Source organism: Poecilia latipinna, unplaced genomic scaffold (genome assembly GCF_001443285.1).
Source record: "Poecilia latipinna isolate Pla-1442-1.1 unplaced genomic scaffold, P_latipinna-1.0 Scaffold354, whole genome shotgun sequence".
Lineage (NCBI taxonomy): Eukaryota > Metazoa > Chordata > Actinopteri > Cyprinodontiformes > Poeciliidae > Poecilia > Poecilia latipinna.
Window position 1 is genome coordinate 135,191 of NW_015112970.1, and position 15,626 is coordinate 150,816.

The 15,626-nt window shown below is 36.9% G+C and overlaps 1 protein-coding gene and 1 long non-coding RNA gene across 2 annotated transcripts in view; both read left to right on the forward strand.

Annotated features, from left to right (window-relative positions):
* Window positions 1-15,626, forward strand: part of LOC106949639 (uncharacterized) — a 342,173-nt gene that overhangs the window by 120,681 nt on the left and 205,866 nt on the right. The gene's annotated exons all lie outside the window — the stretch shown is intronic.
* Window positions 3,817-15,626, forward strand: part of jph3b (junctophilin 3b) — a 43,194-nt gene continuing 31,384 nt past the window's right edge. The window contains exon 1 of the mRNA XM_015036017.1: window positions 3,817-6,340. Within this exon, the coding sequence (XP_014891503.1) occupies window positions 5,959-6,340 (382 nt within the window). The 5' untranslated portion in view covers window positions 3,817-5,958. The remainder of the gene's footprint in view (window positions 6,341-15,626) is intronic.

Sequence of the window (15,626 nt, forward strand, 5' to 3'; positions counted from 1 at the left end):
TATTTGCACCACTATGTTTGAAGAAATATCGTACACACAAGAAATGGGTTTCAGGACAGACTACATCAGCATGAATCTGCATAAATATTCCACTGACTGTTGTAAACATGCCAAACCTACAGGGGGCAGTGTAGCACTAGTCAGCCAATCAGATTGCTTCAAAACAACCACGACTTCCTGTTACGGACTAAAGTTATTTTCATATGCTAACAAAAGTAGCATACACCAAGAATGTCTAATTATTTTGACAATATAATAAAATATAATAATATATTTATAATATATAATACTGTGTCAATATAGTAGATTGACACAGTATTAGAATTATATGGTTAAGATCAGAAGTCTGAGATTAAACTCAGAATTTTGAGGGGAAAAAAAGTCAAAATGTTGAAAAAAACTCATTTTTCAGAAATTTAGGTGAGAATTTTGAGAAAAAGATTTGTGAAAAAAGTCAGAATTTGGAAAGAATTGTCAGAATTGTGAGAAAAAAGTCAGAAATCAAAGATTTAAGTCAGAAATTTGAGAAAAAAAGTTTTTTGAGGAAAAAGCCAGAATTTTTAGAAATAGTTAGAATTTGGAGAAGAAAGGCAAATATTTTCAGAAAAAACATCGGAATTCTGAGGTTTAAGTAAAAAATCTCAGAATAAAAAATATTTTGAGAAAAGAAATCAGATTTCAGAAAAAAACATCAAAGTTTTGATAAAAAGTCTTCTCTTTCACCCAGTCTTTTCCCTCCTTTACATTCTTGAGCTGCTGCATCTCAAACATCGTCTTCCATGTCCTCCTCTCTCCGTTTCTCCTCCGTCCTGCAGCTGTCCTGTTGTTGTTGTCCCTGTTCTCCTGGTTCCAGAAGAGCTAAGCCAATTCCAGGCCAGATTACAGTAATAAAGTCACTGAGTTTGAGGATTACAGCTGAGCTCTCCGGACACTGAGAGAGACGGAGGGGAAGCAGAAAAAGGAGGAGAGAACGAGGGAGAGCGGGTTAATGAGCAGACGGAAAAGAGAGAGAGGGTTACTGAGATTTCCTGACTCCAACAAAGGGATTATGACTTAAGGAAGTTAGCAAGATGAACGTCTGCTCAAATCCTCGACATGATCCGCACCGAATAACAGCAGCTAGTGGCCTCCGCAACAAAATGGCTCAAGTTCTAGACAGCTGCAAGAAAAGATGTTTAACCTTTAACCTTTTCATTCAGAGCAGAGGATGGAAGTTTGTTTCTTTAGGATTAATGTTCCCATGTAGCATAATATTCACAAACGTGCTACCTGAGGTAGCACGTTTAACTATTTCACAGTTTTGTGCAAAACTTTTAAGCCCCTCAAACTAAACCAAATATTTTTGGTTTAGTTTGTAGTGCAAATATCTTAGTACATATGAAAGAAGACAAAACTAACTTACAAGGAACTTTTTAGCAAGTTATATGAGCTTGTTTAAGTCAGTAATTCCTTAATACTGATTTTAAAAACAATCTAGTTCCACTGGCAGATTGTTATAACATGGTAAAAATGTCTTATTATAAATTAAATAATCTGCCAATGTAACAAATCCTTTTTCAACTGCAAATTAGTGTTGTCTTACTTTAAGTGTACAAAGATATTTAAGATTTAGCTCTAAATTATTTAGCCTGCAAACTAAATATTTTGCTAGCAAGCCAAACATTTTGTTAGCAAACTTAGTTCCAAACTAAATATTTAGTTTAACTAAATATTTTGCCTGCTAGCAAAAGTTTTAGTTAGCCAACTGAATATTTGGCGACTAAATAATTAGTTATTATTTAGCTCTTTTGCTGTAGTTTCTTTTTCTTTTTATTTAATGAAAATCCAAACTTCATCACCCAGTTGTTGGTGAAAAAAAGATCCATGACCTCTTAGTAACTTTAAAAACATTTCAGTTTCAGATATTGCTAACATGGTTTTTAGTCCCCAATTTTTTTTAAATTAAGATTCACCAAGTAATTGATTGACAACGGTGTAAGAAATATACACAAACCTTTGAAAGATTAAGCAAAGCAAGAAGATTTCTTTGCTTGTAAGGAAAAAAATGAGAAAATGAGAATGCTGGTTTTTAGCATTGGAATGTAATTACCCCATAAAAGTCCTACTTCCTAAACACTTAAACGCCCATGAGAAAATCACTGAAAGGAAAAAACTCAGCTGAATAAACTGAGGGGAAAATACTCTTAAAATATAATTGGAAACCAGGATACCAGCAGAAAAAGCTCACAGATTAATATTTTCCTGCTGTGAAGTTTCTGCTACTATCTGAAGATTAAAAGGAAACATTTCTACAGCATTTCAGTCATCAGATAAAAGAGATTCAGGACTTCTGCTCATTTAAGCTGCTTATGGCTGATTTTAACTTTAACGACGAGGAATCCCAGAGACATGATGCACAAATACTTAGTGCATTAATGGACTGCAATGAATCCCGAGGTTAGGGACGTTGCATCATAATGTCATAGCTAAATATTTAGCTAGCAAGCTAAAAAAGTAAATATTTAGCTTGGTAACTAAATGTTTACCTCCCTAAAGCTAAATATTTTACTTAGAATTTAAATACTGGCTTCAAACTAAGTCTGTAGACTACAGATTTAGTTTAACTAAGTATTTAGTTATAACTAAAAATTTAGCTAAAGCTAAATATTTAGTTTGGAGCAAATTTTTAATTTGTAAAAATTGACTATTTTACTTTGCTTGTTAACTAAATATTTAATTTGTAAGCTAAATATTTAGCTTCAAAGTAAATATATTAGATTGGAGCTACATATTTAGTTTCCTAACTAAATATTTAGCTTTTAAGATCATTGTTTTGCTTGCTAAATATGTAATTGGGAGTCAATATGTTGGTTGTGAACAAAATATTTAGTTTGTTTACTAAGTATTTAGTTTAGAGTTAAATATTTAATTTGTAAACTGAACATTTATCTCCAAAGTAAATATTTAGCTTGCTAATTAAAAAAAATAGTTTGAAACAGTGACATTTATAAATGAATGAACAACATGGTGAAAATACTGAAAAACGAATCGCCAAGGCCAAATAAGCAGCATTTAGACCTTTACTAACTAATCCCATCAGACTAACTAGAAATCACCGTCAGGCAGAGATAACAGCGTGAATCAAACGAAGAGTGAAACATCTGAAGGCTGTTTCCATGATGATCCACAGGTGATGCAGCACCTGTCTCTTTAAAAAAGCCGGATTGTGCTATAGAGCAGAGAAGGAGGGGGAGGTTTGGCGCTAGCTGCATTGGAACAGTCCTCTCTAATGAGCAGATTTTATGAGAGAGAGACATCCACAGAAAAAGCACGGAGAGAGAGAGAGAGCGATCCGGCCGTCAGAGGAGACTGGGAGCGGGGCAGCAGCAGGCTGTGCGTCAGCCGGTGCTCCATAGGGAAACATGGAGATGAGCAGGAGAGGACACGGAGCAACGCGGATCACATAGATGGATGTTGTTTCATCAAAACAGGCAACAACCAGGCAACCTGAAGGCAACCCACGCAGAGGATAAACCACTTATGGACGCAGTGGATTAAACCTGCGTTCAGACTGAGAGGCAGAGAGAGGGAGGAGAAATTCATCAGTTTACTTTATTTTTTTTATTGTCGGAGGGTGCGCACTTTGTTTCTCTCTCTGAGTGTGTGAGTGTGAGTGTGTGTGTGGCTGCAGAAGGTAGGAGACTGCATTGCTGTTCAGCCTTCAAAGCTGAGTATCTTTGTGTTTTCCCCCATTTTCACTCTCTCCCTCCCGCATGCATTGTGCGGTAACACTCATGCATGTGAGAAGGAAAAGACGATGAGTTTGAAGTGAGACCCTCTTTTATTTTTATTTTTATTTTTCTGGATTTTTGGGAATAAGCTAAGAGGAGAAAAAATTTTTTTTTTTTCCAAAATTTTTTTTTTTTTTTTTTTTTTTTTTTTTTTTGGAGGGCCTTGACCGGGTTTGAACCTCCGCAGGGAAACTTCTCGGCATCATCAGGTAGGAGGCGGCAGAACAAGTGGGCCTGAGTGGGAGGAAGAGTTTGTGTTGTAGACTGTGTAGGCCTGATGGGTGAAACTCCAGCTGGGAGAGGATAATGGCAGCTCCGGGCCAACTCTCCTCCTCACCCACCTGCATCGGCTGCAGAGGACCTGGGAGGTGCTAGCCGAAGCCGATCAGAGCCCGGCGGGATGATGGTGTGATCAGGGTCCGGCTGTAAGGCCCCTCTTTCATCCTTCACCTCCTTTCATTGAAAACGGGTGGCGCCTCCTTTTCCAGCCTCCTAACCCTCAAACTCCCCGATAGAGGTGTGCGATACGCCATATTTTGGTATCGATCCAATTAAATACAGCGCCAGCATCACAGATACGATACAGATACTGATATTTCTATTAAGTTTGATACGTCATCAAAATGAGCGTTTTTTGTGATTTTTTTTTTCCTCTTTATTTTGTTAAAACCTAGGAAAGAATTTGGGCCCCTGTAAAGGTGTGCAATAATATATTTATTGATCCGAGTAAATACAGCAGCAATATCGCTGATACAGATACCGATATTTTTATTATTCAAGTTTGATACTTCATCAAACTTTGTGTTTTCTTCGTCCTTTGAATGAATTTGGACCCCAGTAAAGATGCACGATAACATCAATCAAAGTAAATACAGCAGCACTACCACCAATATCGATACAGATATTGATATCTTTATTATCTAAGTTTGATACATCATCAAACTTCATGTATTTTTTTTCTCCTTTGAATTATTTTGTTAAAACCTAGGACAGAATTTGGACCCCAGTAGAAATGTGCGATATGGCATATTTTTATATCAGTCCAAGTAAATACAGCAGCAGTTTCGCCAATACAGACACCGGCAATAACTATATCTCCAATATTTTTATTATTTAAGTTTGATACATCACCAAACTTTTGTGGGGGGTTTCCCCAGTTTTAATTATTTTGTTGAAACCTACGATAGAATTTGAGCAAAGAAAATTTAGGGGTGCAGCGATAAATCAGCTTCCATTTCTTTAATTTTTAGAGATCGGTGATCAGACGATATGTAAATTTGCAGACGATCTTATCCACTTCAACAATTTAATCAATCACTGTCTTTGTTTTGACGCCCAGCATTGAAAAAGGTTTGACTGACAGACCCATATCGGCCAAAATTCGGAATCGGCAGATCTGGCTTTTTAAAGATTGGCCAGAAAACTGCAATCGGTGCACCCCTCGTGTTTTTTCCCTTTTAATTATTTTGTTAAAACCTATGACAGAATTTGGACAACGTCTATAGGTCGGAGTGCACCAATAAATCAACTAGCTGATAAATCCTCCCCAATTTCCTTAATTTTTGGAGATTGATGATCGGCTGACCTTTTCTACCTTGACAAAAGTCTAAAAATCAAACCCTGTCCTCTTTTTCTCTGCTGTGAAAAAGCTTTGACTGGCAGACTGGCCCACCCGGTCATGGCTTCATGTTTCCAGTTAACGGTAATCTCCCCACTGCTACCAACTTAATGACTTTTCTTATTTTATTTGCTAACATTTCAAACAAACAAACAAAAAAATTGGTATCGGCCAAAATCAGAATTAGTAGGCCAGAGATCGGCCAGAAAACTGCAATCGCTGCAACACTTTTGTGGTATTTTTCCTTTGAATTATTCCGTTAAAATACAATTTGGACAAAATTTAGAACCATCTACAAAATACTTTTAATAACATGATAAACAGAAACTATAGAAGAACAGAACAAATCTGTGTGCATTTTGGCTAAATAAACCAAATCTTTGATAAACTACTGAAAGTAAAATAACCTGAAACTAAAGAATCGATCGTTCCGATCTTATCTGTATTTTTTGGATCGATCCGCCCACCTCTGGCACCAACCTGCCCTTCTTTTTCTTCCCTCTCTTTTCTTTTTCTTTTCTTTTTCTTTTTGTCGAGGCTTCGGGGGAATTGCCAAGAGCTGTTTCATGCATGTCCACTGGCGGCAGGTTCAACTTTGACGATGGGGGGTCATACTGCGGAGGGTGGGAGGAGGGCAAGGCGCATGGCTACGGGATCTGCACGGGACCCAAGGGCCAGGGCGAGTACTGCGGCTCCTGGGCGCACGGCTTCGAGCTGCTGGGCGTCTACACCTGGCCAAGCGGGAACACCTACCAGGGCACCTGGGCTCAGGGGAAGAGGCACGGCCTGGGCGTGGAGAACAAAGGCCGCTGGGTGTACAAAGGCGAGTGGACGCACGGCTTTAAGGGACGCTACGGCGTGCGGGAGAGCACTGGGACGAGCGGGAAGTACGAGGGGACGTGGAACAACGGGCTGCAGGATGGCTACGGGACGGAGACGTACTCGGACGGAGGTAAGGCTCAAAGTTCGATATAATACATTTACTCAATTAGATTTACTGGAGTAACTTTATTGGGAAAAAAACCTGTTAGAGGTGAGCAGAGTACTCAAAATTTGTGATCAAGTAGGAGACGACTTCAACATATTTTTACTCAAGTAAAAGAAAAAAATATTCGAGAAATTACTCGCGTAAAAAAGTATTTGGTAAGAAGTCTATTCAGGTACTGAATAACTGATCAAATTATCAATCATTTAATATTTAAAAATTACATCATCAAACATAAAGTTAAGTGGAAATTTTGGTATTTTAAGAACCAAAATGAAAATAATTTATATAAGTAGCAAAAAATAAAATCAGGCAATATATATATATATTTTCAATACAAACTTTACAAAAGCTGCAGGGTTTTTGACTTTATCTGGAGAATTTTGGGTTAAAACATGTTTGTTCTGAAATTTTAAGTTTATTTTTTGTTTATTTCTGAGCTCAATCTCAACATTTCAGAATTTTTTCTAGCACACTTTGAATTTTTGAAACTCAGAATTTTCAAAGCTTTTCTAAAATATTAGAAATAATAGGGGGTTTTTTTTCTTGCAAATTTGCAACTTTTGAATCTCAGAATTGTTCAAGTTTTTTCTACAAAATTTCTGAGATTAACCTCAAAATTGTAAAAGAGTATTTTGGCAGAAATTTACCCCTTTTATTTTTATCTACGGTGGCGCTAACACACCATTATACTCTGCCACACTCTTTGTTGTTCCACACACACCTGCCAGTTACCATGACAACGCACAAACGAAATCACGGTTTCCTAACGTAGTCTTCTCGCACGGCAGTGACGGTAATCTAATACTTTTTTTTGCAATTGCAATCCCTTACTTTACTCGTTACTTGAACAAAAGTAATCTGATTACACTAATTGCTGGGAGAGAGAGAGGCACACGGACAGATGCATTGTGGGTGTTTTGAAACTGTGAGGATGTGTGAAATGAGCTGTCCATGTGAAATCTCTGAAATTCAGTAAAAAGTCCATCTGACTGACAGGCTGGGTGCAGATGCACGGTGGGAGGAATCTCTCCAGGGGTCATCTGGGGTCATCCGTGCTTCTTCTGCACCACAACACAGTCACTCCGACTCACACACTTTCACACACAGCCAACATGTTACATCAGCGCAGCTTGTGCAATTTAATATTAACATCAGCTTTAATTTTTTACGTCTTTCTTCTGAAGCCTGAACATTCAGACGTGTTGCACTCCGAGGCCTTCACTCGTCCATTAGGGGACGAGAAAAGAAGGTCTGGGTAGAGAGGGGCTTAAAAATAACATTTTCATACCAGATCCAGGTTCCATTATAATTGATATTTTGCCATATGATCTATTGTTTCTTTTTTTCTCTCTTTCTACCAAAAGATGGATGAGAAAAGTTTTCAATCTGGTGCTTTGGCATTGGTTCCACTAAATACCATGTCTGCATCGCACTTTAGCAGAATTTAATGTTTATTATTGGCGCTTTAGGGTTAGCACAGCTAGCTTTTTATTTAGCGGTTCCCATCATGTTTAATTCTAATAGTACAGTAGACAGAATCTCTCTTAAACTGCCTACTTTAATATTTCAAACACCAAATATATCTTAATATTAATTAAATGACCCAGTGGAAGCTGTTTTAGCAGTATACTTTTGTTGCGTAATATCAGGCAAAGCTGCAATCTGGACGTTATTCTATTCTACATCCTTAAAGTTGAAAGCTTTGTCCAGATTGCAGCTTTGTCTGATATCCTGCAACAAAAGCATTAATGTGTTTTGTTTGATTATCTAATTTCTTTTTGGAATTTTTCCCTCTTAGAAATCTGAAATGAAATCACTCATTTCATTTGCGTGATCTAAATCTGCGTGACATTCGCCATGAAATTGAAATGATTTTGATTCTCTTCACAACTCGATTCAGTTCAGTCACTCTCAGTGAGATTCTCAGATATAATTTAAAACGGAAACATGCGAAACCTGTGCATGCAGAAAGTTTGTAAGCGTGATGATGAGCTGACAGCCGCAGACATCCAGCCAAAGCCTCATTACATAACTCTACAACTAGAAGGCCGAGCACGAGCGCTCAGCGTTTAGTCCTGATGAAATCCACACAGCGGACTGGTTTCAGGGGTTGATTTAGGGCAAAAACGGGAGAAATGGACCAACAGCTGCAGGGAATGATGGATGAAAGGAGCAGCTGGATAATGAACTGATAATGGAAGGATGTATGGATGGGAGGATGATTATCCTGATGATTATGCAAGATACTCGCTAATCAGGAGATGAGTGAGATCATTACAGAAAGAACGGCACCGACAAATATGGTCCTGATAAAACGAGACGCGTTGGAGAGTCACTTCAGCTCGCTGAGTATCTGAACCCACATACGGTAAATGCAGCAGAGATTGGCCTAGTTATCAGTGTTTATCTAGCTCCAGTGGTACACAGTGTCCTTATTATAACAGAACTCCTTTATATAGATCTGCGAGGTAAGATTTCTGTTTGGGGAACTGAAGTTTTTAAATAGAACAAGCCTGGAAGAGAAACAGAATATAGATCTGTTTTGTTTTTATTCACGTGTGAGATAATTTTGAATGGAGTTATCTTCAGTTTCATCTTTATTTTGACTTTTTCTCCATGAAAGTTATGCTTTTTTTAAATTTCTGCAGAAATGTGTTGGGTTTTGACCTCCACTGAGCCTCAATGCACCTTATTACCAGTTCTTAGACAAACTTTTAATAAGAAAACATCTTACTTTACCTACTGCCATCAGTTCAGTATGGTTGAAGCAAGACTTTGATTCACATTGTCAGCAATTACTCAGATTTGTTCCGGTTCTGTAACATATGCTTGAAAGTAGTCCAATATAGAAATAAAATGAAAAGTAAATACACCCATAAAACTTTTACTAGATTTGAGTCAACGTAGCAGCTGGGTGAAAAAATTACTCACTTTGCTACAGATTTGTTCAGTTTTTTTTTAAATAAAAAAAATGCTGCTTGAAAATGAGGATTTACTTTATTAATGAAGAAAGGCTTTCTACATTAACTTTAAAATTAGCTAATGTCCTAATAATCTAAGCTAATTTTTAACGCTTTGGCATTTTAGCTAACTTTGCAAACTTTTTGCGTAAATTCTAAAACGATAATTTACTTGGCTGTTTTGTAAACTTTCAGTTTAACAAAGTTCAGTATCTGCGTTAAAATTTGGTTGTTTTTTATTTTAAGAATTATTCAAGTAGCTAGCCGTTGATATTCATGCTCTTATTTTGAAGAGTGTGAAGACTCTTCAAATACTCTTTCCTCCCCTCACATTCTCGCTCTATTTTCCCCCAAAATCTTGACAACCCTCAAGCACCAATTTAATTTTGTCATTACTTAACCTCCCTTTTACATCTTGTTCTCTACTTTCCATGTTTTATTTTGTTCACGTATGTTTCTTGTTTGTATAATCTGAATTCAAGTTTTGGCATTAGCTGCTGCTAAACTGTGTTGGTGTTAGCAACAACTAACTTTTTAGACATTGCTTAAATTATAAAACCATAAGAACTCAGGATGATTGTTAAAAATAATATTAAATAATTTCAGTTTGGCAAATTAAAACTTGAAGATGAGCAATGGGTGTGGAAAAACTGCTCACCAATACCTGTATGATTTTTGATGTCAATAAGGCGGATGCATTTTAAAGTTGCACCTTCAGAGTCCAGTCATATTCAGACTTGTAAATCAAAATATTCAGTTTTTCTCCTGAATCCAGACTTTGCAAACCTGACTAAACATTTCCAGGAAACTCCCACAGCATCTTCCCTCCCGATGATCTTCCCACCTTTCTGCTTCCTCCCTCGCTCCGTTGTATTTCCACGCAGCAGCTATGTGCAGCAGCGTTCCCATAGCAACGCTCGCCGACGTGCAGCAGGTCACCGTGTCACGAGGGACCGAGCGTCCCCTGCCTCCATTGGCTGCCCGGTATGCCAGCTCTGGCTGTGATTGGCCGGATCTCTTCCGGGTGTTTACCTTGACGAAGAGCTAAGCTGACTGATTACCAAGCGCAGACACAGAGGCACGGAGAGGCAGCGGAGTAGATAAATGAAAAGACAGCACAGATTCAGTAATCACGTTAGCGGGAAATGGAGTCACAAAGAGAGATTACAGCTGTCATTGTGTACAACAGCGGTTACTCCTGCAGATTACAGCTGCGTTGAGCAGCTAATGTCCTCATGTCACACAACAGAAACTCGCTTCAAAACACATCGCAGGACAAAATGTTGCCATGAAAACATGGAAAAGTATTTAGATTGCTGCAGATACCTACAAAGTCTGGCGTGTTTCAGTTTAGAAGCATCTAAAAACTCCTGTTTTAGTTGCTCTATTATATCATGTTTGTTAATATACAGAAGATTTATTGTAAAAACTTTATACAGAAAATTTCAGTTTTCAAATAAGTCTTTTTGTGACGATACAGGACATTTACTGTAAAAATGCAGAAAATAATAATAGAAGTGTTTGTCATTATACAGGAACTTTAGCATAAAAAAGACAGAATTTCTGTTTTTTAAGAAAAGCTTGTGGAGATGCATAAGATTTACTGTAAACAATACAGAAAATTCTGGTTTTAAATGAGAATTGTTTTTGAATATACTGGAGATTTACAGAACATTCCAGTTCTAGATTAGTAGAAATGTGAGTAAATGTCATAGTTTATTCATCTTATGCATTTCCATCTCCCTTTCAGTGCATTAACTCTTTTTCAGAAAAGCCAAAAAGTGCATTAAGCCAGCATAAAAACTTTATTTTGAATTTTATTGTTTCTAGTAACCTTTTCTAATGCAACACTTCAAAATGTGCATAAAAGAAACTTTGATGGAAACACTGCTTGTGAAATTTACACCAGACATAACGCTCACCTTCCAAAAACTTTCAATTTTGTCTCATCAATCCAAATAATATTTGCCTAAAAGTCTTGTGGATAATTTAGATTAAATCTACACAGTTAGGGACAGGATTAAAATGAATATGTCAGGATGTTTGGGGAAAAAGTTGGAAGGCTGAGATGGTTCAGACATTTTAGCTAACAGGAAGTTTTAGCCATGGTGGACAGCATTGGTATATCCTAGGAAACAAATTTTACTGTATATTTTTGACATATCTACCTTTTTCTCTTCCCCAGAACATCTGTCTTTAACGCCTGTTGAACTAAATTCGCTGCACATCAGCACTTCCTCAGAACTGCTTGCTGTTGCATCACTTAGACTGAAGCTTCTCAGAAAGTTAAAATCTTGATGTTCCTGCAAAACACAGAGAGATAGTTGGAAACCTGAAGAAGAGTCAAATTTAGAGGAAATGCGGAGATCAGTATGCAACTGCTTTTAATTGTGTTCAGTGGAGACAGCAGTGGGTGTTTAGTTCTGACCACAGTCCGTTCCTTAAAATATTCCCTCTGACGATGCCGTCACAGCAGCTTCTCGGTCTGAATGATGACTGATCCCTTTATTCTTTACCAGTTTATCCTCTTAACCACTTTACCTGGTACAGATCAGATCGTCAACTTCAGGAAATTGGCACATTTCCGGTAGTTAACCTCTGTGCTTTCCGTACAGTTTCCAGATTAATGATAAACACCAGGAGTTCGTCTACCAGGGCTGTTTTTAACTTTATTCTCCTCTGCAACTATTATTATATTATTTTCAACTATATTGTCTCTTATAGTCTTACAGTTACTTAAATATCAAGTATAAAATGTTTATTAAAGTAAATAGATTTTATTTCTAAAATATAAAATAAAAAAGAACAAGTTATATCAATGTTCTTAAATTATTATGTAACTGATGGTAATACTGGTAAATAAATGCAGAACAAAATTCAATGTAGGGCTGAAATAATTAATCAAATTAATCCCAATGAATCGATTATTGAAAGAATTGTTAACTATTGTAGTAATCAATTAACTGTACACTGAAGTATACAGACTTCCAAAAAAAGACAATTTGCTGAAAGTTCAATACAATCAACAGTAATTAAGTAAAAACTTTACAAAAAATATAAACAATTTGCATAAAAATAAACTTATTCATATACATTAATGTATTTATTATTGCTACCATTGTCATACAGCAGTAACATACATATTTTTGGGACATTTTCATTAATTATTTATTAGTAATTAATTTGTTACATTTTTACTTTTATTTTAAAAAGCTTTGGTTCCAGCTGCAGCTTTATAAGCGGATTCCACTTTTTCTGTCACGTGTTTTTGGTGATGCAACATATTTTCCTCTCATCAGCATCAAGCTGCTCCAGCAAAATGCAGTTTGCACCAAATGAAATGCAGCAATTGGCCAAAAAAAATAAATAATGCAGGAGCTGCCAACAGGAATGCTAACTTTGAGAAATACTGTCTGTATAAAAGATTTTATTTCCTCAAAAATAAAGTGTTAGTGTTTCTGTTTGCAGATTTCATCGCCCTTGGTTATGCAGGGAATCTTAATCTTCTTACTTTAAGCAATATATATGGGACTGACTGTTTTTGTGGGTCTTTTTCATGAAATTTCAGAGCATATTTTTAATCCCTAAACAGAAATCTGTGAGACTCGGACAGAAAAAAAGGCCAATGGAAAAGCTCTTAAACGGATAAAAGTCTCAAACCGAGGTTTAGCTTCAGACTGACCTTCCCTCTTTTCAGAGCCACAGTTTCTCAACAACACATTTATCTCCCCACCCATCATGCGTTGTTCAATCCCACAGTAATGTTTTCAGGTTTGAAGATGATGCATAAATTAAAAGAATGAAAAAAAAAAAAAAACTGAAGAATTTTAATCCTTGCTATCTGATGCTTTATGAAGTTTTTTGTGAAAAGTGCTGAAGTTCGACAACCTGAAAGTTATTTGGATTCTGTTGTGACGTCTCGTTTTCCAGTCGTAATCCGCGCCTCGTCTACTACCACTGCTGCTCCTCTGCACGGCTCAGTTTACGTAACGGTGGTTTGGTGTTTGTAGTGAGGATTAGCAGAGCAGTCTGAAACATTAAACAAATCCAGATCTTTATCCTGGGAGCGTGTCCTCTGCTTCTGCTGACGCAGGGCCAGCTGGACAGTAAAAATAAGAAAATGTTTCACCTTTTCTCTTCTTTTCTATTCAAACCCCTTGAACTGTTTTAATTTTTTTATATTTAAACTAACTGTCCTGTGAAAGCTTAGCCCCGCCCCCACATGGTTTGAAAAATTCCACCAAAGTGGGCGGAGCCAAGATACACTGAGGGGCGTGGCCAAACACTGTCGCTTACTTATCAACTTTGTTGCTACATTTTATTAACTTTTCACCCCCCTTGGAGCAGAGGTGTCAAACTCATTTTCATTTTGGACCAGAATATACTGATAAGACCCATTAACAAACTGTTAATATCTTAAAGGTGAAGAAGTGAGTAAGTCAGTCAGTCTAAGTACGCCTAATTGCATGATAAACTAAAACAAGCTCATTAATTTCCTTTTGCATAATTTATTGTTTTTCTCTTTTTACCAGAAACTGGATGATGAAAGTCTTCAGTCTGGTGCTTTGGTCTTAAACTCTTTTCTTGAAGGACAATTTTGGTTCCAGAGACTCACAATTCATTTTATTTGTTTTTTTCTGTTGTTTTGTTTATTTATTTTGGATATTTAAAATGTTTGTTGTACTTCTTTAGATTCACCTCTCATTAAAATGGCTTCTGCAGTTCTGAACTTTAAACTTTCTTTGGTCCCCAGGAGGCTGTTTGAATCAAGGGTTTCCAAACGTTTCCATGTCACTTCCCCCCAAATGGGCGTTAACGCCCTCTGCACAGTAACAGATCATGATCTATAGGTGTCATTACCTACAGACACCTACATTCTGTACATGCGTTTCTATACGTATGTTTCTTCCACATACATAGAGAAACATCAACCTTTAGAATGTTTTTATTCAATAATTATTACATTCATTTTGCATAATGCTATGTCATAATTTGATTTTAGATGCCATTAGTTCTGTGGCGTAAAATTTTACTATCGGATAAAATACTATGATTTTATTACCAGACAATGACATTTTTCAACATTTGATTATAAGAAAATATGTAATATTTTATATTATTCACATCAAATTTTATTTTATTCTCATAGCTCTTATGTTTTTTGTAGTCAGGTTCTTTTGGGTTGAATGAATTTCCCTGGCAGCCAATCAGAAAATGAGAATCAGAAATAACACTTAAGTCAATTATTTGAACATATATTTAATTAAAAATATAATTGAATAATATAAAACAAAAATTATGTTGAGAAAAGATTTAGAAGTTTATGCGATTCATTTTTTTATTTTTAGTTTTTTCTTCATCTTCTCTCCAACTTTCTGAGGCCCCCACAGCGCCCCCTGGTGGCTTCTGCTTTGAAAACGCTGTTCTGACAAGAGGCTGAACTCCAAAGTTGCGTCACCAGAAAGCTTTTTGATGAATGAAATCTTAGAGTATGGAGTAAGACCATATTTAAAGAATTTGACAGGTTTTCCATCCTCAGTGAAACACAAACCTTCAGATGGTTTTTAACTCAAACAGGAAGCGTGTTTGTTGTTTGGCACGTGATCCAACCGCTTCAGTGTTTCTGCATTCTTGATCTCATCGCTGTCAGTGTTTTTGTGTGACTACCTCGCGCCTGCAGACGCAGCGGCCCGGTTTGAGGCCTGTATGATTTAGCAGCTTCTTCCACTGGGGCCTCCAGGCAGAAATCAGGGAAATTGTTTTGACGGTTGAGCTGCGAAGCGGATTCTCCTCACAACTGTACAGGCCAGAGGTTGAAGCCTTGTCACATTGAAAAGGTCTGTTTTACGTCAGCGCAGCAGTGACGGGTTCGCGACCGTAAAGAGAAGATGACCTGATGTACCACTGCCTCATTTCTGTCCTGTCAGAGATTTCATTTTGCAGATTCATATTTTCCCCACAGAACTGTAAGAAAGGCTGGCTGATAAATCAATTCCATTGATTAATGAAATTTTTGGCTTTTGAAGATCTGGATTTTTTTTCACCAATGCGCTCCATGAGTTTTCATAATTCAGAGGGCGGCCATCTTGTTTGACAAACAGGTTTTACAGTTTCTGTTTATTTGGACTTTGAATTCCAGTCAACCCTACTATAAAATATAAAAGCAATGGCGCATTAGGGCCACTGGAGAAACAAAAAATGTTGTACATTTCTGCCAAAAAAATCAGAAATTTTTAAGTTAATTTTCTAGAAAAAAACAAGAAACTTTCCTAACATGAAAGGTTGAAAAT